Source organism: Fringilla coelebs (assembly GCF_963513975.1).
Source record: "Fringilla coelebs genome assembly, chromosome: 1".
In the NCBI taxonomy this organism is placed as follows: domain Eukaryota; kingdom Metazoa; phylum Chordata; class Aves; order Passeriformes; family Fringillidae; genus Fringilla; species Fringilla coelebs.
In genome coordinates, this window is record NC_140028.1 from 108,483,377 (window position 1) to 108,508,198 (window position 24,822).

A 24,822-nucleotide genomic window follows, 5' to 3' on the forward strand; every position below is an offset into this window, starting at 1 on the left:
TAATGAATTTATCATGTTAGAACAGCTCCACCATCCACTCCCGATTTTGGGCAGACAGTGTACAGCATTACTGTCAGACATACTTCTAGAGAGATGGGAATCAGGCCAGGCAGGAATTATTACAGGTCATGGTAGCTGTGTCTACCAATGACTGCACTTTGCAGTTATACAATGTTTGCATTGTTTCTGTCTTTGTTCTGTGACAGACTTATTTGTCTTGCACTGCAGCCTGTAGCTTCCTGAATAGAAAAATACAGGTTCTGTCAGGACAGCTGCTTAATAAAGGCACATGTTGAAATACTCACAAGAAAAAACTGTTTTCTGGAAGAGAAAACTGTCTTATGGGAAAATTACAAATTGCTGAGGGGGAGGACATAGCATGCAGATGGGCTAGAAAGTGTGCAGGTTATGATTCCTGGCCTTTTCCTAATCAGTAGCCTGATCTTGTGAGTAAAGCAAGGCTGAGCACCTGGAAACTTCATGCAGATATAATTGTACTGGCTGAAATAGTGCAGGTAGCCAGGGTGAGTCTCTCTGAAGTGTGGAAGTACTAACCCACTTATAAGGACTCCTTGTCTCTACCTGCTTTCTGTCACAGCAGACTTGTAGCTACAGCATGTAGCATTAGAAATAAAGGGGAAAAAATTTGGCTTGTAGCACGTGAGGAAATAAAATCTGGAGACAGCAGTAGGTATGTGCCTGCTCCAAGCCAGCAGTTATGGGCTGGCTTACACAGGAGTACTTTGTTTCTGCAAATTGTTTGTGCCTCTGAGAGATTATGCTTTTTTTGTGAACAGTGGCCCTTTCTGCCAAGTTGAAGGACATCATGTGTCTTATATGTGGCTACTGTATCTGTTACACAAGCGACAGCACAGCAACAGTAGACTTATTTAATGTGTCTGATGTCAAATTTATTTTTAAAAAGCAGTGTAATTCATTATGGGTGCCAGCCCAGATATTTGCTATGACCACAGTCAACACTTGTGATACAGCTGTTGCTGCCATTGCACAGTGAGCTCCCCAGTTGCAGTATAGGGTAAAATTGAAGCAGGTTTTTCTTATTTGCAGTCAGAAGTCTACAGCATAACCACATACATACAGCCTTCTGTTGGTACTTGTGTTGTATAGTTGATGGAATTAAGAATTTATGGTCAAACTGATGTTTGAGGCTGTATCTTTTCTTTCTATAGATACTCTTCTGCTTCAGGTTTTTGTTTCTCCATTGATGTAGTTTTTGCTGATGTTTAAACTTTGTTTGAAAAGGTGGGACAATTCATCTAGTTCCTTAAAACATTTTTTTTTTTCATAGTCAAGTCAGAAATAGGAGCATATGTGCAGTTTAATGGCTCAATTATGGTCTTGATTTAAAAATACTACCTAGAATGTGTCTTTATCTTATAGCTCCAAGAGGAGTTACAGATCAGATAGAGGGTAGTAGATGGAGTAAAGCATATAACAGATGCATGACTATAAGCATGTTTGTCACAGCTGTAGCTGTGCTCATCTAGTGTTTTGCCCTTTCTCAGACTTTGGTGCTTTTATATTAAACTAACAAGTATCTTGCACTTTATTTTCTCTTTTCCTTTGTTGTTCAGTGTTGTGGTACAAATTAAGAACGATTATCTGCTAAATGTCTCTTAAGAGGGCAAATATTGTTGGACAGTGTGGGAATTTACAAAGTGTTGCCTTTCTCTGCTTTTGGGATTTTTCTCCTCTTTCTCCCTTATGAAAAACAGGAAAGAAAACATTTTCTGATGACAGTATTAGTGTCACATTGGCATTCTAGAGTAGTTGGATTAAATGGGTTATTCTTGGAATTTGGATATCAGTATTCTGTCTGTTGTTACTGTGGGTACAGCAATTTGCTAAAGTAGGCACCTCTTCGTGCTTTGCCAGTGACTAAATGTGCCTTTCACGGGTCCACCTGCACACCTTATGTTAAACTGAACTCATGCCCATTGACTGCTGGAACCTATCTACATTTATTTATAGATGAAAGAGTAAAGTGGCAGAGTGTGGACTGAAGGGAATGGAAGTCTCAGAAACCTCACTCCCACCAAAATACTGCTTTCTTTATTCCCACCTTCACAGAGTTGCATCCTTTGGGCATGGAAAATCATAGACATTTTCCTAAAACATTTGGGTGATAAATACCTGTTAGAGCCCAATGCTGACTCTGTGTGAGCTTAAACATAGTTTCATATTCTGAGTTCTGTGCTCTTCTGTCTTCTTTTTTTCCTTCTTTGGAATATGGGTTTTCTTGTCGATAAACCAGCACTTTTGAACACATTTAAAAGCAAGCTGGTGGAAGCATTCATTTGTAAGTAAACTAATGGACAGGAATGAAGACAGTCCATGAGTTTAGTGGAAGAAAAAAAGGCAAAAATCATCTCCGTAGTATAGTTAAATGCAGTTAAGCATTTTAGGTTTCTAACCCTGGATCCCTGAGATTTGCAGTTATTTTGTTGAGGAGCTTAATTTTATGGAATTCTGCTAAACTGGAGTTAAATGAAAGGAGTGTGGGGAAATCCTGTGGGAACAGTGACAGTTCAACTGCTCCAAATTTAAGGATTTCAACTTGCTTTCTGTGTTGGTTCTTTGGTGAAATGCAAATTGAGTTAAGAATGAATGAACATGTCCAACCCTTGAGGGTTTCTATGCTTTGCCTGGACTGGGGGCCAGAGTCAGGAGTGGCCGCATGAGTCTATGCTGAGATCATTAGGCTGAGGACACCAGCTGTGCTATTATTAGGGGTTTTTACAACAACATGGCAGATGTTCTTAGGCTCTGATCCAGCCCCCACATATGGTGCAGTGGAATACATGGAAAAAGAAATTCTGACAAATTGTTTTCCCATTCAACAAACAGATTTTAAATTTTTTCCCCCCTGTGTAACTGGACAAGATATTTGTTAGCTTGAATGTATTAAAAACTAGTTTGAAGCATTTGAAATAAGAACAAAAAATGTGTTCATATGAGAGCAAATACAAGTGCTTTCCTTGAAAAGGAGGACTTGAGGGTCTAGCCAGAACTCAAGTTTGAAGTGCATTTGTTTTCTATTTTCCTTACCACTGACATTTAGGCAGGATCCTTGCTGGATTATTTTTTGTGTAGGTATATAGGCAGAGCCGTACCTGCAAAGATTTTGAATGATGGTGATGAGACACAAGAGAAGATGTAACGTACACAGAGCAAAGAGGTATTAATAATGAGATTAAAGTCTTTGAACAGAAGTACTGCTTATTATGTTATAGTGATACAGCACATGGCATGAAGAAAAGCATGTGTTTTCTTTCTTTTTGTTGTCATAAGAGTGTGTGTGTGTCTTGTTTTGAATGTGTAATTTATTTTCTCTCTGGAAGTCACTTAACCAGTTTAAATACCTTCAAAGTATAAATCACAAGCTGCTCTGTGGAGTTCTGATATGCTTTGTGTTGTACAAAATGCAAAAGGAAGGTATCTGCCAGGAAGATGCAAGTCTGACTTAATGGCAGACCAAAAGTACATAAGGAGTTGAAGAATGCAAACTATTTATAATAGGTAACAAGTATGTCTCTGTATCTCATGTGTTACAGGTTTTTTAGCCATGGTTTTTTAGTGTTGTTGCTAAGCAGAACAACAAATGTTTAGTCAATTCCCTGTATGTCATCCTTTCCTTTCTGTCATCAAAGTATATAGTGTTTTTTGAGTTAAAGCAGCTGAGATGGTGCAGGAGTTGCCCTGTATTGAGCACTAAGGGAAGAAAATTCAGCGCTTGAGAAGTTTATTATTTATGAATTTTTATGTGTCCATCTCTCAGCTTCTGAACTCTACAAGGCAGCTCTCTCATACAGAGCTTTTTAGTATGGTTAAAGAGAAAAGGACCCAAATTAAGCAATCTAACACGCAATTCCTATTGAGGCTCTTTTTCATGTGTTTTCTCTGTGCATGTTTCTTGCTGGATGTTAGAAGAACAGACCATACCATTGATCAGAAGATCTGAGTACTCATCCTCTGCATTGTTTTACCTGACACCAAGAAAACAGTGTGGATGACCTGAAGTTTTTTTGTTTTTTTTCGTTTTTAAGTCAGTGAACTGATTTTAATCAAAATGCTCCCATGCACTTGTAGGTGTATATTGCTGATAAGGGATATGTCTCTAAATCTAGTCTGAATGTGATTTCTCCTTTAATTTTCCTATCCCCAAACTGTTAATCTTTCTACCTTCTGGTAAAGGTGCTATTTTAAACCATTGGAGGGCCAGGTAGTTCTTCAGGCTGTTTCCACAACATGGTCTAAAAGAGCTAAGTGCATCTGTGTACTGCACTGTGGGGAACCATGAGATGTGACCCCAGAAGTCTGTGGTGGTTGATGTGAGTGCTCTTCTACAGCTCATATCTGGTCATTTGAGAGTACTGCTCTGTGGTTGTACCCCAAGTAAGCAAGATTGTGTGCTGAAACTTGTGTGTTGATAACTCAGGTTGATAGCAGTGAGTAATCACTTGCTATTTGAGTAAGACTGTGACAGTTCACAGAGTCACGTAGCTCCTATGAAAAGAACAGTTTCTCCTGTGTTACTGAGATTACAGTGTGGGACCCAGAGAAAATTTAAGAGGATTAGTCATGGCATGTTGCATTAAGCCTGACTGCTTAATCAGAGGGATTTTTTCCTGAAGATTATTTTGTTGGTAAAAGTGGGAAAATTGGGGTCTTGATGAGCTCCAGAGGCTTGTTTTGAGGCCTGGAGCAAGCAAAGTCCTAAAATGTGCTAACATGACTGGTTAGAACATGTCTTTCTCAGGTAAGAGGTGAACTTATCACATCTGCATGATGGGAGGAGACTGAGCTAAATGTACTTGTGGTATTAAGCTTGCCTTCATAGGTGGCAGCCGTTGTTTGGCTAGAATTGAGTATATAGCTTCTTACGGTATCAACTACTTTCTAACTGAAAAATAATTGCTTGGATTAAAGTGGTTGAGTCTTGCACAGCCTTGCACTGAGAGTATTAAGCTTGGCTCAGCTCCCCCCGCTTCCCCCAGTTCTGAACTTTAGCAACCTGTTCACTTCTCTGTGCATGTGGTGGGAGGAGAGCAGAAGGACGATTTGTTACAAACACATTGCAGAAATGCATTTTCCTCTTCCAAGGATGTGCTTAGAGGAAGCAGTTGTGCTTGTTAAATCTTGACTTTCAGGATGCCATGCAACTCCACTGATGCCATCAGTGATGTTGGTTCACATACCTCTTCTGGTAGAAAATGCTTGCATGCAATGGGTTTGAGCTGAACAGTTGACTGTTATTTTAATTTCTCTGTAACTCTAGATCGCTTTAGACATATAGGTTCTCATGTGGGTGCGTATCTTTGTGGGTAGATTGAGCAAAACTCATCCTCTCACTGAACGTATGCCCTATGTATCCTCTGTGAGAATGTACAGGAGCCTACTAGTCAGTTTCACTCCTTCTTCAGCCTTAATCAGTAACTTGTAAATAGTGTGGGAACTACCCTGTTAGGGGTATGTGTGTAATTTGTTTTATGAAGGTTCATTTTGCTAATTGATAGGCTGATAGGTTAATGCATACTCCTTGGATGTATTGAAAATGGACTGTGGATTTGTTTGTTTACTTAATAATTTATTTTTTAAATAGCCCTCCCTTCCACAAGCTTGATATTTCCTTCTTATTGCTATCTTACAGGACTGAACGTGTTTCTGCTTCAAGTCAGCAGTAGGAAGAGAAATTTGTGTTCTAAAATGAGTGAAGTTCTGAAGAAGCAGATCTCCCACTCTCTCTCCCTTGTCCTAGTTTAAAATTAGATCTGCTGGCCTAACAGGAAGGGGCTTGCATTTCTTGCTCATTTTCCAACTGTCAAGCAGAGCATGTAGTCATGCTGAACAAAGCAGCAGCATTCCTGGATCCTTTTAATGATGTATTCAGAACTCCAGTGCCTCCTGATTTAATGAGTACAGTGAATGTATTCACAACTAACAAGAGCGTGCTCATTAAACAGCAGTAAGTTAACTGTCCTATTCTCTTGTAGCAATCCAGTTCATAATTAAATGGTGCCATATCTGAGTACAACACTGGGCTGCCAAATGGAGAGGTTAAATGCTCTGTGGATATGTGTGCTTAGAAGGGGTTGTTGGAGTATAAGTAATTTAGCTTAGCTTGTCTCACTGATAAGGATACTTTTCTTGGTGGAGACTCTGTGTTTACAGCTCCCAGCCAACTAAAAAGTTTAAACTTAAGCAGTCATAGTGTTAATTTGTCTTTTAGCTGGTAACTTTCAGTTCTATATTCTACTCCACTGCACTACTACTGTTGTGTAAATCCAAAGTGTCACAGCTATACGAACTGGATTTACTAGACTGTAACTGGGGGCAGAGTTGGACTTTTGGTTGACTTTATTGCTACATAAACTTAGTCTTAACAATCCTGGTGATTAAGTGGTGACATTTGAAAAATTAAGAGATCAGTTTAGTGTTTTGGATTGGGAGATGCAGGCTGAACAAAGGTTAGGCTATGTAGAGACAGGCAGGGTTCGTTGGAATTGTCTTCACTGATGTTAAGATGAAAGTAGCAGCTGAGTTCTCACCTAACTTATCTACCCCCTAAAGCACACTTAATTTTTTTGTAGAATTGTGGGTGAAAATGTAAATATTGGATTCTTATGTTTGCTTTTAATCTAAGGTCTGTTCTGAAATATTTTGGTTTTAATAGATAGAGCCACTATTTAATAATGGTTTTGGAGGCAGAGGGAATTTGGGCCTGAGGGAGGGACAACATATGCACACTGTCTGCTTTTCTACTGGGGACCTCCTGACACTGTCTTGGGGCCTTTTAGCATAATCGGGATGACACCAAGCCAGTTCTTGTTTCAAACCAGCTGACAGTCTATTCAGTTTGTGCTGTCTGCCTTTCTTTAAACTGATTCCAGAAAAAAAGCCACACAGTCTTTGGTACCTGTTTGCCATCTGGAGAGCAAGGCTCCCACGTGGATAGGGGCAGATGTACAGAATGTTTGATGCAGCCCTCTGCAGCTGCTGCCTCTTACTGCAGGCTGGCTGTACCTGGCTCTGATCTCTTCTCCTCAACCAGTCCCTCCAGTTCCCTGGCATGGGCTCCTGTGAAAGTCTGTCAAATGGATGCTGAACTCTCTAATAATTCCTCTTTTCCCCAAGAGCCATTTTCATTCAGATATCCTGTGTAAGCATCACTGCTTGTCTTCTCCTCTGCCCTTTCATGCTAACACTGAATGGTAAGGTTCCTTTTAAACATGAACTTCCTGCTTCATTCATGCTAGTATATGTTGTAAACCTAGGCAAGAATTGTTTGATTTAATTCAAAGGAAGAAAATTTGCACACTCCAAAGTAAGGAAGAACCTGTTCTTTCCATCTTTAAGAATAATGACCCACAGTGGTTGATTCAAACTAGAACTTCTTTACTTGACACATCCCATGGAGACACGCTTGCAGCTACGAGTGTCTTCTGTAGTGTGGGTGTGTGGAATGAGCACACTCTGTGTAGGGAAGGAGGACAGAGGCAGGGAGGAGACCTCAGCATGTCTTTGGTTTGTTTTAATCCTCAGTAAAACTTTCTCTGCTGGTTATCTGGAACAGGTGAATTCAGCTGGTTGACATTTTTGTGTAACTCACTGATGGAGGTGAGTTGGGTACTGCCATAGGAATGCCACACAAACCGAGGCAGGGAAGAATCTTTTGCTTTCTACTTCTGTCCACAGGGTTTTTTTTTCTCTCTATATGGTGCAGATTGGCAAAAGACACCTGTGTTTTTCTTCAGTTGTGTGTTTGGTAGAAGGGAGTGAAGATGATGGTTGCTTTGGTTTTTGTTTTTCTGGATGCAGGACTGCCAGGACAGAAAAAAAGTACTTGGGGAAAATGCTGCTTTTGTTTAAGTCTTATTTCTGAGGTTGGGTTGCTTTTAACTTACTTTGATACTAGACCACAAATGTGCATTAGATGAAGAAGAAAGTGGAGAGTTCCTGTGTTCTTCAAGCCTATTTTTGCAAGGTCTTAAATCTGTCTAAATTACTTCTGAACTTCGTCTGTATTTAGCTTAAATGTTTTTATATAAATTCTAAGCTTTGTATTTGGTTTACAGCTTTCTTATAGTAGCCATATAAATTATTTTATACTTTTAATATTGAGATAGTCTACAACTCTGCCCACTTGCTCAGGGAATAATCTGCTCTTCACTGACTATATCTGGGTATCTGAAAAGCTGAGACACGTTCCAAATGTTCTAGTTCTGAGTAATAATTTGCCCTGCCTACATACAGTGTTTTCAGAGAAGCTGCAGGGGGAGGATTTCGCGCTGAGCACATAGTTGCTTGTGTGGGTATGAAAGGGCAGTGTAGGGGATATCCTTCACCAGAAAAAGGATCCACAGTTTTCTCTGTGAACTTTCTTGGTTCATTGTTTCTATTTAGATCTTAACATTCACTGGGCCCAATACTAGTTACTACAAAGGACAAACTTTTATTACCTTGCATTAGTAAAACAACACTAGTTATTAACACAAGTGACTCCTTCCTCCAGTCTCTCTTGATTATTTTTAAAGACAATGATGTTTTCACTCCTTACCACCAAGCTAAGATGGCAGTGAAAGTTATATTGCAAACTATTTATATTGCAAAAATAAAATAATCTGGAAACATTGAATTGAAATACATTGTAGATAAAGGAAATCAAGACTTTTTTGTGCTTTGCGTATAGGCTTATTATACAGGTGGGGTTTTTGTTTTGGTTGGGGTGTTTTTCCCATAGCAGATGGACTGTCAAATAATAAATGTGCCAGACAGTAGATTAAATTACTTGAAATTACTTTGCTGTACTGTCACAAAGCAGACAGTCTTGAGGATGTGCAATGTGAATAGATGGATGGTATAGGTCATGCAGTGCTGAACTGGTGCTACTACGTTGACACAAAGTTTTATGGGTAGGCAAGAGACACCTGGTTAATGTCTTGAGGCTTTCAAGGTTCTATTGTGTCAGCAAGGTGACCTCATAAAAATCTGTGCGTAAATAGCCTTTATCTGTCTATATCTATACAAGATTTAGTTGCCAGTCAACTAGAGTTAAATTCTAATTTATCTCCCTCGATATTTAACAGTGGCACAGTCTGGCAGAGGATAAATAATTTTACTGCCAGTTCATTCTTGATTATAGTGTCAGCAAATGTTCCTGCTGCTGAAGATTACGTGGGCAAGACAGATGGGAGATGGTAATTAAATGGACTCTGGGAAACCTAAAAGAAAAGTGTTTGTTGAAAAATTCTTAGTTATCAGAAAAACTGTATGGCAACTTAAAAATAATGAAAACAAAAAATAGATTTTCACAATATACTTTATATCTCCTGTGATTTTGGGGAAACATCTCTTGAAATTCCAATTTCTACAGAAAGAGCATGAACAGGAAATCTCTCTTAGTTCTGCATGTTGCTGGAAAGAATGAGTTTTCGCTGCAATTTCAGCCTTTAAAAGAGCATTTTATTCCCTTCCTTGTCCACTGAAAGTGCTGTATTTGCATAGTGCTGTAGATGTTTGTTCTGGGTTGTCTAACTGATGGCTGAAAGTCTACTGCTGTGTTTCTTTCCTTTGTTTTTTTCTTTTTTTTGCATTCTTTGGGAAGAAAAGAGAAAATTTTTCTGTTTAAAAATTTTTTATTTGTTTTTACTTTAAATCTTGTTGTTTCACTATCAGGCTCAAACTTAATTTCTTTTACTGCAGGTGTTTCAGTTCATGTTTATGATGAAGTATAGAAATGCACATGGGAATAGAATTATATTTGCAAATGTAAATCACCTCATCAATTCAACCATTCACCATATGGTGAATTTCAGTCTGTTGTAATCATAGCCTGACGCTTGGAACAGTTCTGCACTTTGGTATTGTAAAACTTGGAGTCAGGACTGTTGTGAAGCAGGAAAAGGCACTGGGAATACCTGCAGCTTCACTGACAGGTATTCACTTAAATGACAGGTCATATATCCTAAAGGCTGGATGTTATCCAGTGGTACAGTTATGCTCAGTTTGGAACTGAGGAATAATCACAGAATCAGAATGGTTTGGGTTAGAAGAGACTTTTAAAAGGATATTTTTTATTAGAGTAGAGTTACCAGGAGCCAAAAGCTTGATGCAATAGGAAGCACTGTAAGGAACCCTTGATATAAGTGTGAGTATTTTGATTAATTACAATCGAACTTTTAAAAATCTATTTAGTTAGACATGATCAGAGACATGACTTCTAATAAGCAGAATCAGATGAGAAATGCTTAAAGTTGTGTTATTTGTTCTTATGTCTGAAGGAGCATCTGGTTTGGAATACTTTTTTCACAAAGGGAGTTGCATTTCATATCTACAAAGATTCAAAAGTTTATCCTTGGTGCAGGCTTGCCCCTGGAAGAAAATGTTTACACATCCTTTGTTTTGGCACTATGTTTTCAGTTGGATCAGTCCACAAAAAAAAACTGGATGCTTGGAGAAGAGGTGGCTGCAATGCCAAACTTGTCCTTAATGTGAGGGAATAGGAGGCTGGCTGAGAAGAACTGTTGTGGCTTGTTTTGGAGGAGAAGTTATGAAAGGAAATTGCTCACAGTTTTCTTGAGGAATGATAAAATATTTCTAAATTCTTGGTAGTCTGTTGAAGTGACAGGTCATACCCTACACAAAAATGCCATTTTGAGAGGGGCAGAGTTTGTGACTGGCTTTATCTTGAAGGGTAATTTCAGGAAAAAGCAGTTTCATTTGTTGGAGTACATGTGTGATTGTCAGATGAGCTCATAGCTCTGTTCTCTCATGAGTGTTTCAACACATGCGCCAGAAAGCCTTAGTCTTCTGAGATGTATGCAGTTTTAAAGTATGGCTTTATTTTGCTCTGTAGATAAATCTTACTACTTTTGTGAAGACTCTGGAAACACTGCAGTGTTTTCCTGATGTTTAGAAGGAAAAGATTTGCTACCATCTGTTCTCTCAGAGGATTTTTGTGTATGGTTGTCTATATAGCTTTGTTCTCAAATTAAAAATTTTGGACATGGTTACGAATGTAGATATTGTAATATGCATTTAGAAGATCAAGGTTTTAATGCAGCAGACTGAAAAGAGGAGTAGGCTAACCCTGTTTGATTCAGTTTGGTAGTTTGTGTAACTGCTCTGCCAAGAGAGGGTGAGGAAACTTGCGTGTGAGCCAAAGTTACAATTGCATTCAAATGACCTTACGGCGTCAAGAACTGTTCCTGTGTGGGAAACACAGATAGAAGCAACACTTAAAGCAAGCCTGCTGACCAAATGGTGAGATTCTGGTGGGGAAAAGGAGACACAAGAAAGGAAGAATGCTATGCAGATGATCAGGAGCAGAAGGAATTGAAAACCAGGTACAGCAGGGGCTGTTTTGGAGCTGTAATCCCGCAGTACTGTTTTTTGCTCTTAGAGCTGAGCTTTGACTGCAGTGTGTATGTAGTGTGTATGCAGAGGCATTGCTGGTCATGCTTTAAATTAAGTCAGACAAAAGAAAGAAACATGGCAAACTCCATTTTAGTACTTTTCAGTTTCCCTTACTCAGCAGTTGAATGCTGTTTTTCGGCTATTGCCCTGCATAATGCTGCCCGGCGTCTTTCTCAAATACTGCTGAGCTCAGCTGCTCTTGTGTTCCCAGATGCAGTTTTAGACTGGTGGGGCAGGAGTACAGACTTATGCTTTGGTGTTCAAAAGTAGGTTAGTGATAGTGTACTCTGCTTCAGTGGGTCAAGGATCACTGTTTACTGTGCTTGCCTCCCTCCCTGCCTCCACATCTAATGTTAGTAAACTGGCATGTTATTTATCATCATGAGATTTTTTTTGAGAATAAACTAGAAGGAATCTGAGCTAATATTTTAAGGTTACAGATGAAACTTCTTTGGGCATCAGGTCACTTAAGTTGTGGTATTATTGTTAAATATGTGCTGTGTTGGAAGCAGACAGATTGGTGCGAGAGGAATTGCTTGCACACTTTTGCAGGCTTTCAGTTGCAAAGAAATTGCAGTTGAGCTACTCTTATTGTCCTATATCTGTAGGACAATTAATTTGTCACCAATTTCTGTTGGCGCTCCTGGTGTTAATATTTATATACTACGTGTATTAATCTTCGTATATGCTGATAGGTAATTTGGTAGCTCTTAGCCTATTTATTGAAGCATGCCATTAGTGAGGCCTGCCTAATTGATTCTGTCTCGACTTCATTCTGTTAAAATGAAAATTCTTACAATATAAGGAGCTTAGACATGAGTGTTTCCTTTGAGATGTGAGGACATGGACTAAGGTTGTTGTCATTTTATTAGACTTATTTGCTGGATGTGATTTGAATTTGCTTTTCTTATCTGTATTTAAATTCAAAACGAGAACTTTAAAAAAGAAAATAAAAGTAAACCAGTTCAATTTTTTTTGTGAATTATAAGCAATATGAACAGTTTTCTTTGAAGAACTTTTTTTTAAGGAGGTTTTTTTTTTAAGGTTTTTTTTTCCTTTTTAAATCCAAGGGCTCTGGAATATTAAATTGCTGTTGGAGAGTTACATTCTTGTATTCTGGTGGCTGGAAGTCAGAAAAGCTCTTTAGATTTCCCCCCCCCCCCCCACTTGATCTTCATTGCTATAATCAAACAAGGAGCATTCTTTTTGCTACTGCACTACTTGGCTCTGTCTGGACTCCATGAAAAGAATGAGTATGCTTGGTGGATTTGTAAAAAATTCTTGCAACTGCTTCTAATCAAGTTTAACTTCATTTTTTCATGTTCTTTCTTACAAAACCCATTTCAACTTCTAAAGTAGTTTAAAGGGCCTTTCCTTGGGAGCTTTTGAGCTTTGGAACAATGCCCATAATACCTGTTCCTTGCTCTGTGATTGATTGACTTGAAGGAAGCTGACATTTCTTAATGAAAAGCTTTGCATTCCAAAGCTTTATGAAAATACTTTGGATGTGTACTACCTGCAATACCTAAAATCTTTAACACATTCAAAAATCTCAATGCTACAATTGTTTTCAGACTATTGTAGGATAGTGAAGATAAGGAAACAAGATGTTTTTGTAGAGCTTTTAGCATCTATGACATGACATTGCAATGTAATTGTAGTTGGGCAGAGATGGAGCTCATATCAGGCAGACAGAATACCCTTATTGTTGGTTCTTTTAAATCCCCCTTCCACCCCACTGGCCCAGGTAAGTTTATATTGCAACAGAATTGCACTTAAATTCTACTAGAAGCCCATGTCCTTAGGGAGTAGACTAAAAAAAATCTGAAGTGTTCATGAGTGAAATGCATCTGATGGGTTCTTGTTCATTTCTGTATGGCTCACTTTTTTTTCCTTTTGTAAATTAACGTTTCACTTCCTGATAAAGAACATACAGGTACAGTGAATACAATGATTTTTTTCTCCCTATTTCCTTAACTTACCTGCATTTGTTTTTTCTTTAAGATAAGTCTTCTTCCAGGAAGATGCTTGCATTCATCAGAGTGACTCAGGATTTGTCCCCACTGTTTTTTGTTTATCTCTGTAATACAGAGGAGCGGCTGCCTTGCACAGGTGTTGAGCAATTTTCAGTTTGTAGAGAGAAAGTCTTTTTGAAGGAAAATGTTAAAAGCAATACTTTCAACAGACTTACTTCTTCTCAAACCCTAAACCCCTTCCCACACCCCTCTTTGTGTATCCCAGCTGTTGCTGTTAAATGTATGAAGTGTAATGTTCATCGTATGTGATATGAAATGGAGTTCAATAGGAAGAAATGTTGCTTTCTGGTTAACTGTGTACTAGGAAGGAAAGTTGAACCCAGATGAAATTTATGTCAAAGGTGCTGTTAGAAACAGGAGGTCTTGTCTGCCAAGCTGTTTGGTTCTACACACGTGAAGGGAGCTTGGATGAAACCAAACAGTAGGTCTATACTAAAACTTGCACAGACTAGCAAGGAAGTAGAATAACTTAAATGTTTAAACAGGACTGAAAGTAGAGGGGCTGATGTATAATACATTTACTAGCCTTCCTAACTAGGACAATTCAAACATGAAGTGAAAGACTGAGGATGTATGGCCTTTTAGGGCAGTACAGTTTGCCTTCAAGTCATCATGAGGCTGTTAGAAGAATTACTTGGAAAACCTGAGAATTAGATGTGATAGGAATGTATTTCACCTTTTGGCTTTCATGTTGTTATATTTTTAAGTACTGAAACTATTTTCTTATCAACTGTGATAATTTTTTTGTCTTTGATCCCACTTCATTCTGAAATCCTTTATCTCTAAAAGAGATGAAATGTGCTTCCTGGTGTCATGTGACTTCTCACATACAAGGTTTCATCAGAGAACTGGAACTGAAGGTGAAAAAGGTAGCTGACAAAGAAACTTTCAATAGAGAAGATGCAGAAAGAATAGCTGCCTAGATAGGCTCTAAAAATCATGTGAACTTTAAGCCACTCAAGAGCTTAATTTAGTGGGAGACTGGCCTGAGAGGCTTAATATAGACAGCTCAGATATCATGTGGAAACTCTAATATAGACATGTATTGATATAAGAGACCTTGAGCTTATTTTTGTTCCTGATCAGATAATTTGTTTGCTTCCCTCCCTGAACCCCACTCTTTATTTGAGGAAATGCAGTAAAATGGCAGCTGTTACTGCACAACTGCACCTAACTGTACCAGGGAGGGTGAAGGAAAATTGGTCTTTTGGTACTGGCACGTCTTTTGATTTGCTCAGCTTTCAGTGGAGTCTTCAGTAAACTTTTGGTGCTCCTCCTGATAACTTTAACTGAGAATAAGTGAAATAAGTAGTGACTCTGGTCAGGATGTCCTTCTGCTTGCTGAGAAGCATTAGTGACTTCTGAAAGATGCAAGGTCACTGGGATTTCTATCCTCCCTCCCTTCTTCCCTCCCTCCCTTCTGCCAGCCCCTTCCTCCCTCCCTCCCTCTTTGTATCTTAGAACTACTTTATTTGTATGTCTCCCAATATTATAGTTTCAAATTATAGCAATTTCATCAACAGTACACTGATTTTAACTCTGTTTAGAAAACTCCTTGTTTCTTGCTGGTCATAAACAAAACATCAGTAGGAAGGTCGCAATGTAACTGATGTGACTTGCCCTCTGATGGAAGTGTCATGGGAAAAACAAATGGACGGGTGGATTCCCTCTGTGTTTATAGTAGCCATGGAAAGCTGTGCTTTGTTAAAATGTCCATCAGGCTTAGGAAAAATAAGCCACCCATATTCTTAAATCTTTACTTCAAAAAAAAACCCAAAAAAACCAAACAAACAAACCAGGGATTCCAGTATCACTGCAGCTTGTACCAGAAATTTATTTGAAATAAAATCATACTGTTGGTTTGGAAGGAGCTGGGGAATTTAACTGTACAAGAAAAGATGTATCTGGTGTAGGTGGTGTTGATATCACTCTGAGTCTTCCTAAAATTGCAGTCCTTAATGCAATCACCATTTATGATATGCAATTGTACTTATGGATCTGTAATTTCATAACTGGCGAATTTAGTTTGGGAAGTAATGTTATGAAAGCAAGAGTGTTGTTCTCCATGTGAACAGCTGAAATACCTCAACATCCTGACAAAACCAGAGTAAGTAGGACACTTACATGTTCAAAAACTTTCTTAAACTGATGGTGAATGTTCCACAACTTAAGTTCTCAGTGAACAAAGATCTGCTTTGAACCATGTAGCATAAGGCGAGGAATAAGAGTCTTTTAGTGGTTGGTTGCAGAGTTTTTGCTGTCATGACACAAGAGTCTTCTAGTGGTTGGTTGTAGAGTTTTTGCTGTCATGACGCAAGAACCACGTTGTTAATTCTTTTTAAATAAGTCACAGTATTCTTCTGTGGTAGCAGTGAGTGGTAGAAGTTGCAGAAGTTTTTGATCTTCACAGGGAGGACAATTTTGTATATGAAGTTTCTAAGTTTTGCTTTTTCTGTGTCTTTCTGAGAGATGGCAAGTTGTTTTTGAATTAAAAAATCACAAAGACAGAGTTTGTAAGATGAACAAGTGACTGGGTAGTTTTGGTATTGAAGCACTCTTTCCACTTCATAAAGTGCCATTAAAATTATTCTCACTTCTCAAGACTTGATGGAAACATGCTTTGCATACCTTTTGGAGACCAATTGGCCTTTGATTCTGTAGCTCAGGGCTTTGGATAATAAAGGATTTCACGTGCATTTTTCTGTAGTGATCACAACATGCAGTGAAGCAGCAAAACCCACAATGCAGGTATCCATACAGATGTGACCTGGGCAAGTCTGAAACCTGTCTGCTTTAATCCCCTGTCTGCTTTATTACTGTTTTATAGCAGGAAAAATAACTTTGAATGTGAAGAGCCTTCCACTTGCTTACAGAATATTACATGTGTTATTACATGTTCATTCTGAAGACTTCCACAGAAACAATCATGGAAGACTGCTGAATTGCAAAGCAATATATGTTCAAATGGTTTAAGTTCAAATTATCAATATGATTCTAATATATTTAGATTTTAATGCAAAACCCTCAGCTTTCTGTGATTGCCTGTAAAATATCTGTCACCTGGGGAAAAAAAAAAGTGTTCTGTCTGTGGTGGTCATGGATGGACATGCAGTAAAGGCTTCCCTACCTCAGCAACCATTCTTTAGTCTGCCTTTTCAGTCTCTTATAATCAGACTGAGCGGTGGAGCTGTTACTAAGCTTGCAGAAATGTTTTCCGCTGATAATGTGCATGTCTTGTAGTTGAGAAGTTATTTTTAGCAGTCTGGTGAGACTCTTAGAGTCACTGAAGGACAGAGCCCTGGTGGAGATCTGGAAAAGAGAGCTGCTTGCCAATGGATTGGAATGGGAGAGGGGAAAATGTACCTTTCATTCCCAATCATCTTTTTCTGGTTTTGACTACGCTGTTCTTCCCTGGTAACTTGCAAAGAAAAGGCACATTTCCCAGGTTTGTGATTGGCTGGGAATAATTTCTGTGTTACTGAGGCAAAATTGGTAGAATTGCATGAGTGGAAACTTCCATTTTCACTATGATGATTTTCAAGGGCTGCCCGGATCTCAACAGACACCTTCTAACGAGAGGGAGTCTGAGAGGTGCTGCTCTTCACTCTGCTATAGTGGAAGGGCTTTGACCTGAGACAGTTTGTATGAAGTCAGAGTTATATTAATCTGTTCAGTGCATTTGATAATAGAACAGACTTTACCTGACTGTGTAGTTAGTACCCAAGAAAAGTTAATGCAGACAACAGTTCCACTGAAAAAACAAATTGTTTTAAATTGTGGAACCTTTAATTTGACCATAATACTCAGCTACAAGTAGCTTTTTAATGTTTAAAATTTAGTAAAATTCCTGAGAGGCTCAATTTGACCTATTTTATTCATGGAACTATCATGTAAAAAGATTGCTGAGGTAGAAAAACAGCAGAAAGCACAAGAGGGTCCACCAGTTTACATGCTTATGTGCTGAAAGCTGCTGTTTTTACCAGATGGCAGAATAGCTGGTGGGACTCACCTAAGTAAATTGCTGTGCTTTTCCTCCATTCCAGCTTTTTCTTACTTTTAATGTGTGGTTTTTTTTAGTGCCATAATCAAAGGTCACTCCCAGTCTTTCAGTCTCCACATGCATGGCTGAATGAATGCGTTTTTCTTTCATGTTTATCTTTGCAAAGAAAATCTGTGGGTGGAGAATTTAACATGGGATTCAGAGTGCTTTGGGACTTTTCTAAATGACATACCTGGGAATGCTGCCACATAGCAGACACGTTTCAGTGATGTGTATTTCACTGCTGTAGGACACCAAATATGAAGTAAGGTCGTCTGTGACAATTGCTACTGAAAGTGTTCATAAAGTAACACTCCATGCAAGAGAAAATCTGCAGGCATGCTGAAGAGCATCCTTCTTTCTTATTACTATTTTGGAGTAGGTTTTATATGTTCCACTGTACTATTTCTTTATACCGGAGTAGTGTCATTTATCTGATATGAAAGATCTTCACCCTTTCTTTCTGGAAAATAACTTTGAAAGACAGATATTTGTCTGTGTTTCCTCAGACCAGTCTGGATGGGTTCATGCTGAATGTCATCTCTCTTTGTTTTGACTGGTAGGCATTGGTCTTGCTTACAGTCTTGTGTGATGGCCAACTTCTGTGCTATATGTGCAGTTGTGTGGATATTTTGGGGCTTCATCCAGTGGTGCACTATAGTGTCTATATTGTCTGTATAGGGTGTTTGTGGAAAAGTTTTGCACATGGCACTTCAGTTTTGTTGAGTTGGATATTTTATGCCCACTGTCAGGTAGAACATGTGATGTACTCTGGATAATTTGCAAACTTGCTTAGCTGAAGTTCAGTTTTATTTTTACAGCTGTTTGTAATTTTTCTGAAGAGCACAGGCCATAATGGTTAAAACCTGGTGCTGTGGTGTTGTCTCTTGTTTTGGAGCAAAAGGAATTGATGATGAGTGCAAACTGTACTATGGTAGCTAAACATGAAATATTTGGTTTTAAAAACTTTTTGGCATGTGTGTCTCTGCTGAGGCTGATGATTGTGCTGAATAACATAAAAATGATGTGGTCAATGTCCTCTCCAGTTGCCTTTAACATTGTGCTGTGAATGTCCAAGCAGGACCGTGCAGCTGTATTACCTGCACGCATGTTTGGACCAAAGGTAGAGCATGCTCCAATTCCCTTCCTGCTTTCATTTGTAGGAATATACACTGCCACTGTGCACTAATGCACATTCTACATTATTTTGACCTGATTTGTAAATAGATGTATAAATTCAAAGAACTGAGCAGAATAGATTCATATCTCTTCAGTGACGTAGTTGTGACGCATGACTGCAAAATCAAGCTTCTTATTGAATGAGAATAAACTTGTACAAGGGGAAAGAGGAAGAATCTCTCAGAACTGAGAAACCTGCACCTAAACACCCTCCAGTAAGTCACAAATGCACTGCAGTAGCAAGAAAATAGTAGTCTTTGTTCTAGCTGTGTGTTTGAGGTTTGTGTGGTTTCTTAATTGCACTATAAATTGATATCTCTGTATATAGCCCTTTGAAAATTAACATCTTTGTTCTTCAGTGCATTCAGGAATGAACACAACCTAAAGATTGAGGAAAAATGGAAATCTATGATATGGCACTATTATGGAAAAGTTTTTTGAGAACTTGAGAAAAAAACAAAACCCACCAAAAAACCCCGGAGTGTACTGCCAGTTCTTAAATGATCTGTTGTCTGTGTCTGAACTTGTTTTACATTGTTCTTTCCTACCTCACTGTAGATTTAGCATGAACTATCGGAAATCAGTGGGAGCTGTAAAACGCCCTTCTATTCCATATCAACATGACTGTATGAACACTAATTTAGCAGTAGGATTCTGTGGGAGACCATATGGGTGTATGCTGGGGTGTTTGCTTGGAGTTTCACGGTCTGTTCTGGCAGAACCGATCTCTTCTCTGACCCATCTGGCATACTGTGCAAGTGATCTTAGCCTAGAAAGTTGTGGATCCAAGTCAAGCTGCTGACCTTTTCCTCCTGCTTATTAATAAACCTTCCTGTTTCTCCTGTAGTCAATGTATAGAGCAAGGCTGGAGAAGAGCATTTCAGCCGTGTCTCGCCCTGCCGAGAAGGTGGCAGCGTGCCTTTCTCGGATTGCACAGAGATGCTTTGGGCTGCAGGCTGGGGCTGTGCCGGCAGCTGCTGTGGGTGTCGGTGCCTGTGGGAGTCTGCACGGAGCAGCAGCTTTGGAGAAAGGGCACAAGTGGTGGAACTGCAAACCTACCACGGAAAGCTGCTAAAAAAGAGAGAGGTCAAGGAAGGTTCTGGTGCAACTTGTCGCTGCCAACACATTCACCCCAGCGGGGCTATGCTAGACTGACTGCTCCTTGAAAGCTGGCTGCCTTTCTAAACTGCAGGACAGTAGCTTATTTTGGCCTTGAGCTGTCAGTTGCTGGTGTTGGTGATGATGGAAGTTTACAAGGGTATTACTGCTAGGCTTGAGTCATGGGAAACTTATCTGCACTTCCTGTTTTGGCCATGGAGATTCCAACCTAATGATGAATATCAATAGGGTGTTTTTATTCAATAATTTAAATGAGGTATATACATTCTTCTATATTTATTCTTCCTGTTCTGTTTCTATGGTGAGGAACAGGTGTGTGAAAACTGAGTCATGGGACCTTACAGAGACATTAAAGTGCAGAAAAGAGAAATGTAATATTGTAAAGAGAAGGTTTTAAAGTGATGGCAGAATGTTTCGCTGAGAAGAACAGAAAATGGTTTGTGGTGGAAACTGAGGGTCTTGCTGAGCCCTGCATTTGTTGCAGGTGAATAAACTGTGCATTTCTAAAAACCACATCTGGATCCAGAACAGCGAGGGATGTAAGGGTGGTCTAGTGTAGCCACATCTCTACTATGCACTAGGAATAGCTGCAATATTTAATTCCATGTATCCTGGTAGAGGAGATACCGCAGTTTTCACTTTAGAATACAGCCTTGTGTTTTGCTTGAACTGCTCCATGAACTGTCTGGACTGCTATGTTCTTCTGGCCAAAGGGATTACCAAGACTTAGTTAAACAAGGCTGTAACTTATTTGCATGGGGCAAGTGATAGCTCAGAGATCTTTGCCATTATTTGGCATACTTTTTAATGTCATTTCAGCATTTCTTACTGAAAATTGTGTTTAAGCCCAAACCCCCAGGCAGATACACTATAATATTTCACCTTGCTTATGCTTAAACCATGACTAAATTTAAATCAAAAGCTTTTCTACATGAATTGTAAAACAAGTTAAGTAGATTGAGTTTGTTTCAGGGAAGTCAATGCCTACACAGAATATAAAAGTATTTTGCTAAAATTTCTCTCTCTTAATTATGTGATATGCAGTCCTTTCTACACAAGTTCATTTTTTCCTTCTGCCACATTAAGTTGCAAGGAATTGCTCTCCAGACCTTCTTCTATAGCAAAGAGAGCTTCATATTCTCTTTGACAATAAAAGAGATATAAAAGAGATAAAGCTTTAAGGTCTGCTGTAAGAACATACTGGACAGAGAACAGAAAATTAATGAAGGCTAAAATAATGAAATTGAGGGAGTGCTGTCTCCAAACACTTTTCAATATTAATGGCTTCAGTTGTCAAATCTTTGCTTCTTTTAAACTTTTTTAGCTCAAATAAGAGTTTATATATCAAATGAGCAACCTACACAGGGAATTTAAGAGTAGGTAGAGAGATCTGTTCCTTTCAGGAAATCATGTGTTTATATTAAGGATTGTACTTGTAGGCCTTGCTTTCCATTTTACCTATTGCTCTTGAAATTTGAATCTTCCACAACTCCCTTGACAGAAGCTCACTTTGTGCACAAACAAAAAATGTGAGTCTTTCAGATACGCAGACTATTATTTTGGCTTTAGTGATACTTTCCTATGATCTCAAAATGTATAATCTTCTTCAGATATAACCATGGGTACTTAAAATCCAGATGATGTTCCAGTCTTATTACAGTTATTTTGAGAAAACTGATTATTGGGAATGATAACTTTCCTTGTGCTAGAGTATGTATGAGTCAAGGGAAATGAATTCTAATTGTGGTTCTGAGGCTGATAGGACCATTGCTCTGCCAAGTTAGGTCATGAAAAAACATTTTGAAGGAAGACATTTCTAGGCATCATAATACTTGTTTTGAGAGAGGCTTTCTTTTAAACTGCAGATGGGCAGCATTAGTGATTTTAAAAATATTTTTCAACTGACTAAAGAAGTGCTTCAAATGCTGAGCTTTCCAACCTTATAAAGCTACATGTTGTTCTCTCCACTTTTTCATTTAGCATGTCTCTGTAATATTTTACTGACTTGGTTCAATTCCTTTTATTGCCCAAGAAAAGGTTGCTTTTGATACTGTAGTGAAAAGTTCCACTTTGAGAGAAATTTCAGTCTTGCACACAAAGAATAAAATCCTTAACATACAGGAAGAAGGTTTGTCTAAGAACTGTTTTCCTCATGGAAAGTTGGCTGGGTTGCTTGCCTGAAGCTGTTGGTAGACTCTGAATGCTTTCTGACTGGGTGCTAAGATACAAATAAGTCACAAGGCATGCTGATAAGTGGGGAACTGAATTGGCTGATGGTAGAGCAGGTCAGCTTGTCTCGTCCACTTACAGTAGTTTTCAGTCTCAACAGAGAATTCCAATTGAGAAGGAGCTGTCAGGGGGCAGTTTGGTCCCTGTTTTTCTTACTGCCTGTGCCATGAATCTGCTAAATGAGGTTCAGTGTCCAGGACTATCTGTTGTGTGATTTGGAGAACATGTACATGCACACAGGAATTTATATAAGGACAGCTTCAGAAAGTGCCTTGTCTAATGGTTATCACAACTATTTTCCAAAGTCAGTAGTTTCCAAATGGTCTGGAACCATTTGATCCATCTGCACTGAGTGAATCCAAATTTCTGTTTTTGTGGTTCTTTGGGGAAAGCCACTGTACAGGATTTCAGCTTTAGTCTGTATCTAAGAAGGATAGTCTGCAAATGAAGCAAAAACTGAGCTTGTATTGTATTTAATTTGTATTTTTACCCCCTAGCTTAAGCTGTTGTGTAGTTCTCCCCTGTGAGGAGACTTTTTTTCTCTTTTGTTTTGTTTGGGGTTGGTGTTTTTGTGTGTGTGTGTGTAAAGACTGTATCACAGCTTTGCCCTTACCGTCTTCATGTTAATGCCCTTGAATTCTAAAAAAACTCTGTTTTAAAATCTTTTCTTGTGTGACTTTGACTTTAATGGCACTAAGCCATGGATAATTGGCTCAGTTTCCTAAAATTCCACAGCCTGTTGTTAGGATAAACATTTCTAGGTTCCCAAGAACACAGACACATGTATATGGTAATATACTGATTATACAGAGCAACTTTTAAACAAATTCTTATTTTCCTATTTTATTCTTGGTGTTTTCACACAAACATCAAAAGCAGAAAAATGACTCAACAGAAGTAGTTTAAGATTTTTAAACTACTACATTCAAGATTTTAAAACTACAGTGTAGCCTTTTGAGAAGGGCTGTGAAATGGCTTTTTTTTTTGCTGTAGACATTAGCCCCTAGGGGAGCTGGAGGGAAGCAGTCCCGCATGGAATGGTGTGTTGAGATGCACCCTCATTAGTCAGGGACACATGTCTCAGTTGTTGGGAAGGCCATGTGATCAGGGCTTTGGTATAAGGCCCTGGGTTGTTGGTTGCTCAGGAGCTTGTGGTCTTGTTGTGTCATTCCCCAATACTGGTACCTAAAGTGGCTTGTAAAGTTCAGATATCAACAAGTGTTGGAGATGTGGCTTTCTCTGGGCTGAAAAGGGCTGTGATCTGCATTCCCCGCAGCCCAGAGCTTTAGGGAGGGGCTATATTTATAGAGCTCGTGACAGAGCTGCGTTCAGCTCACTCTTGTCCTCTCAAACATAACAGTGTATGGTTGAAAGCTTTGCTTCCATACACACCTAATCAGAGATGGCTAAAGAAAATGGATATGAGGCCCGGGGGTATTAACAGCCAGTTAAGAAATTGTGGGATAGGCTCTGAGAAACTCTGTGCACGTTCAGGATTGTAAGGCAACCTTGAAGAATGGTGGAGGCTCTCACTGGATTGTGCCAGTTGCTCGAGCACGTGGGGAGGTTCGCTGCCAGGGAGCGAGGGCCAGTGATGCTAGTGAGCCAAAGCAGATCGGCTTGGCATCTTACTCAGAGCAGGAATTGATGGTCTGACTGTCCTTGGAGGTAAGCTTCCCAGTAGTTGTCTCTGAAATTGCTTCTAGCAGCAACAGGGTATTTAAATGTCTTAATTTCTGACAAAAAAAAAAAAGGATGTTCCTACTCAGCAGGTGGGGGTTTGATTTGTTTGTTGGCCTTATTTTTTAATCATCTTTTAATACAATTATTTAACTTAGTCCAAAGTAATAAATTCAATCTGAAAATAAATGAATAAGGACACAGGAGTTACAGTTTTGAGTTTTTTGAGTTTTGTGCTTGTTTTGTTGGGGTTTTTTTAGGGCAGTTTGAAAAGGCAAAGAATTTAATTCCTCTTATCCTTTCTCTCACTGACTGTGTGCAATAAGAAACAGTAAAGAAAAGCAGCAGTCTAGTGTTATACGAGATTTTGTGCAAATATTTTCAGAAGGTCAGCTATTGAAATTTGATATAATGGCATTTTTTCCCAATCCTGTAAATCAGTATTTTTTAAAATTTAAAGTTACCAACTCCATGTAGACTCTTAGAAGTCATTGCAGAGGGTGAGAAATGAGAAATTCCTTCTGTAACAGGAGAAGAACAATAGTAATGCAAAACAAGATTAAAATTCTCCCTTCTCCCCCAGGTTTTAAACCATGATAAATATTTGGTTTGAGCCAGTCTGTTCTTTGTTTAGAGTTACTTGACTAAAACTCTTGGCCCTGACTTGCTGGCAATTAGTTGTATTGTATTTTTGATTAAACAGTAGTGTAGTGGTGGTGGGAAACCAACATACTAGCATGGTCTTTTGGCGGTCTTCCCCTGCTCTTTAGCGTTGCCCTGAGGAACAGAGTATGGCTGGGCTGGCTCATCAGGGATTTAGCTTGGAATGGGAACAGATTTTAATTTGAATATCTTTACCTACTGCCTCCTGTCTTAGGCCCAGCCATTTTTCAGTGAGTTCTTGGAGGGTTTTGTTTTGTTTCCCCTGTACAAGTAGCTAGTTCATGTTTGTGTGGTGCATTTGTGACTCCTTGCTCTGCTTCTGGGCAAGTGCTCCCACTGTTCCTTCCTGTGGATGGGAAGTGAGCTCAAGAGCACTCAAGAGCAGGGAGAGGAGAGTGGTGTTACTCTGCAGTTCAGAATTTGTGGTGATCCACAGCCCTC

The 24,822-nt window shown here is 39.0% G+C and overlaps 1 protein-coding gene across 4 annotated transcripts in view; it reads left to right on the top strand.

The window, feature by feature from the left end:
* The window catches only part of TRAK1 (trafficking kinesin protein 1), a 126,434-nt gene that overhangs the window by 12,934 nt on the left and 88,678 nt on the right, over positions 1-24,822 (top strand). For 3 of the 4 annotated variants that reach the window (XM_084215473.1, XM_084215474.1, XM_084215476.1), the window contains exon 1: positions 11,235-11,366. The exons of the other annotated variant lie outside the window; for it this stretch is intronic. In XM_084215473.1, coding sequence (XP_084071599.1) covers positions 11,281-11,366 — 86 coding nt within the window. In that variant the 5' untranslated portion in view covers positions 11,235-11,280. Of the gene's footprint in view, positions 1-11,234; positions 11,367-24,822 lie in introns of those variants that run through there. 4 annotated transcript variants of the gene reach the window in all.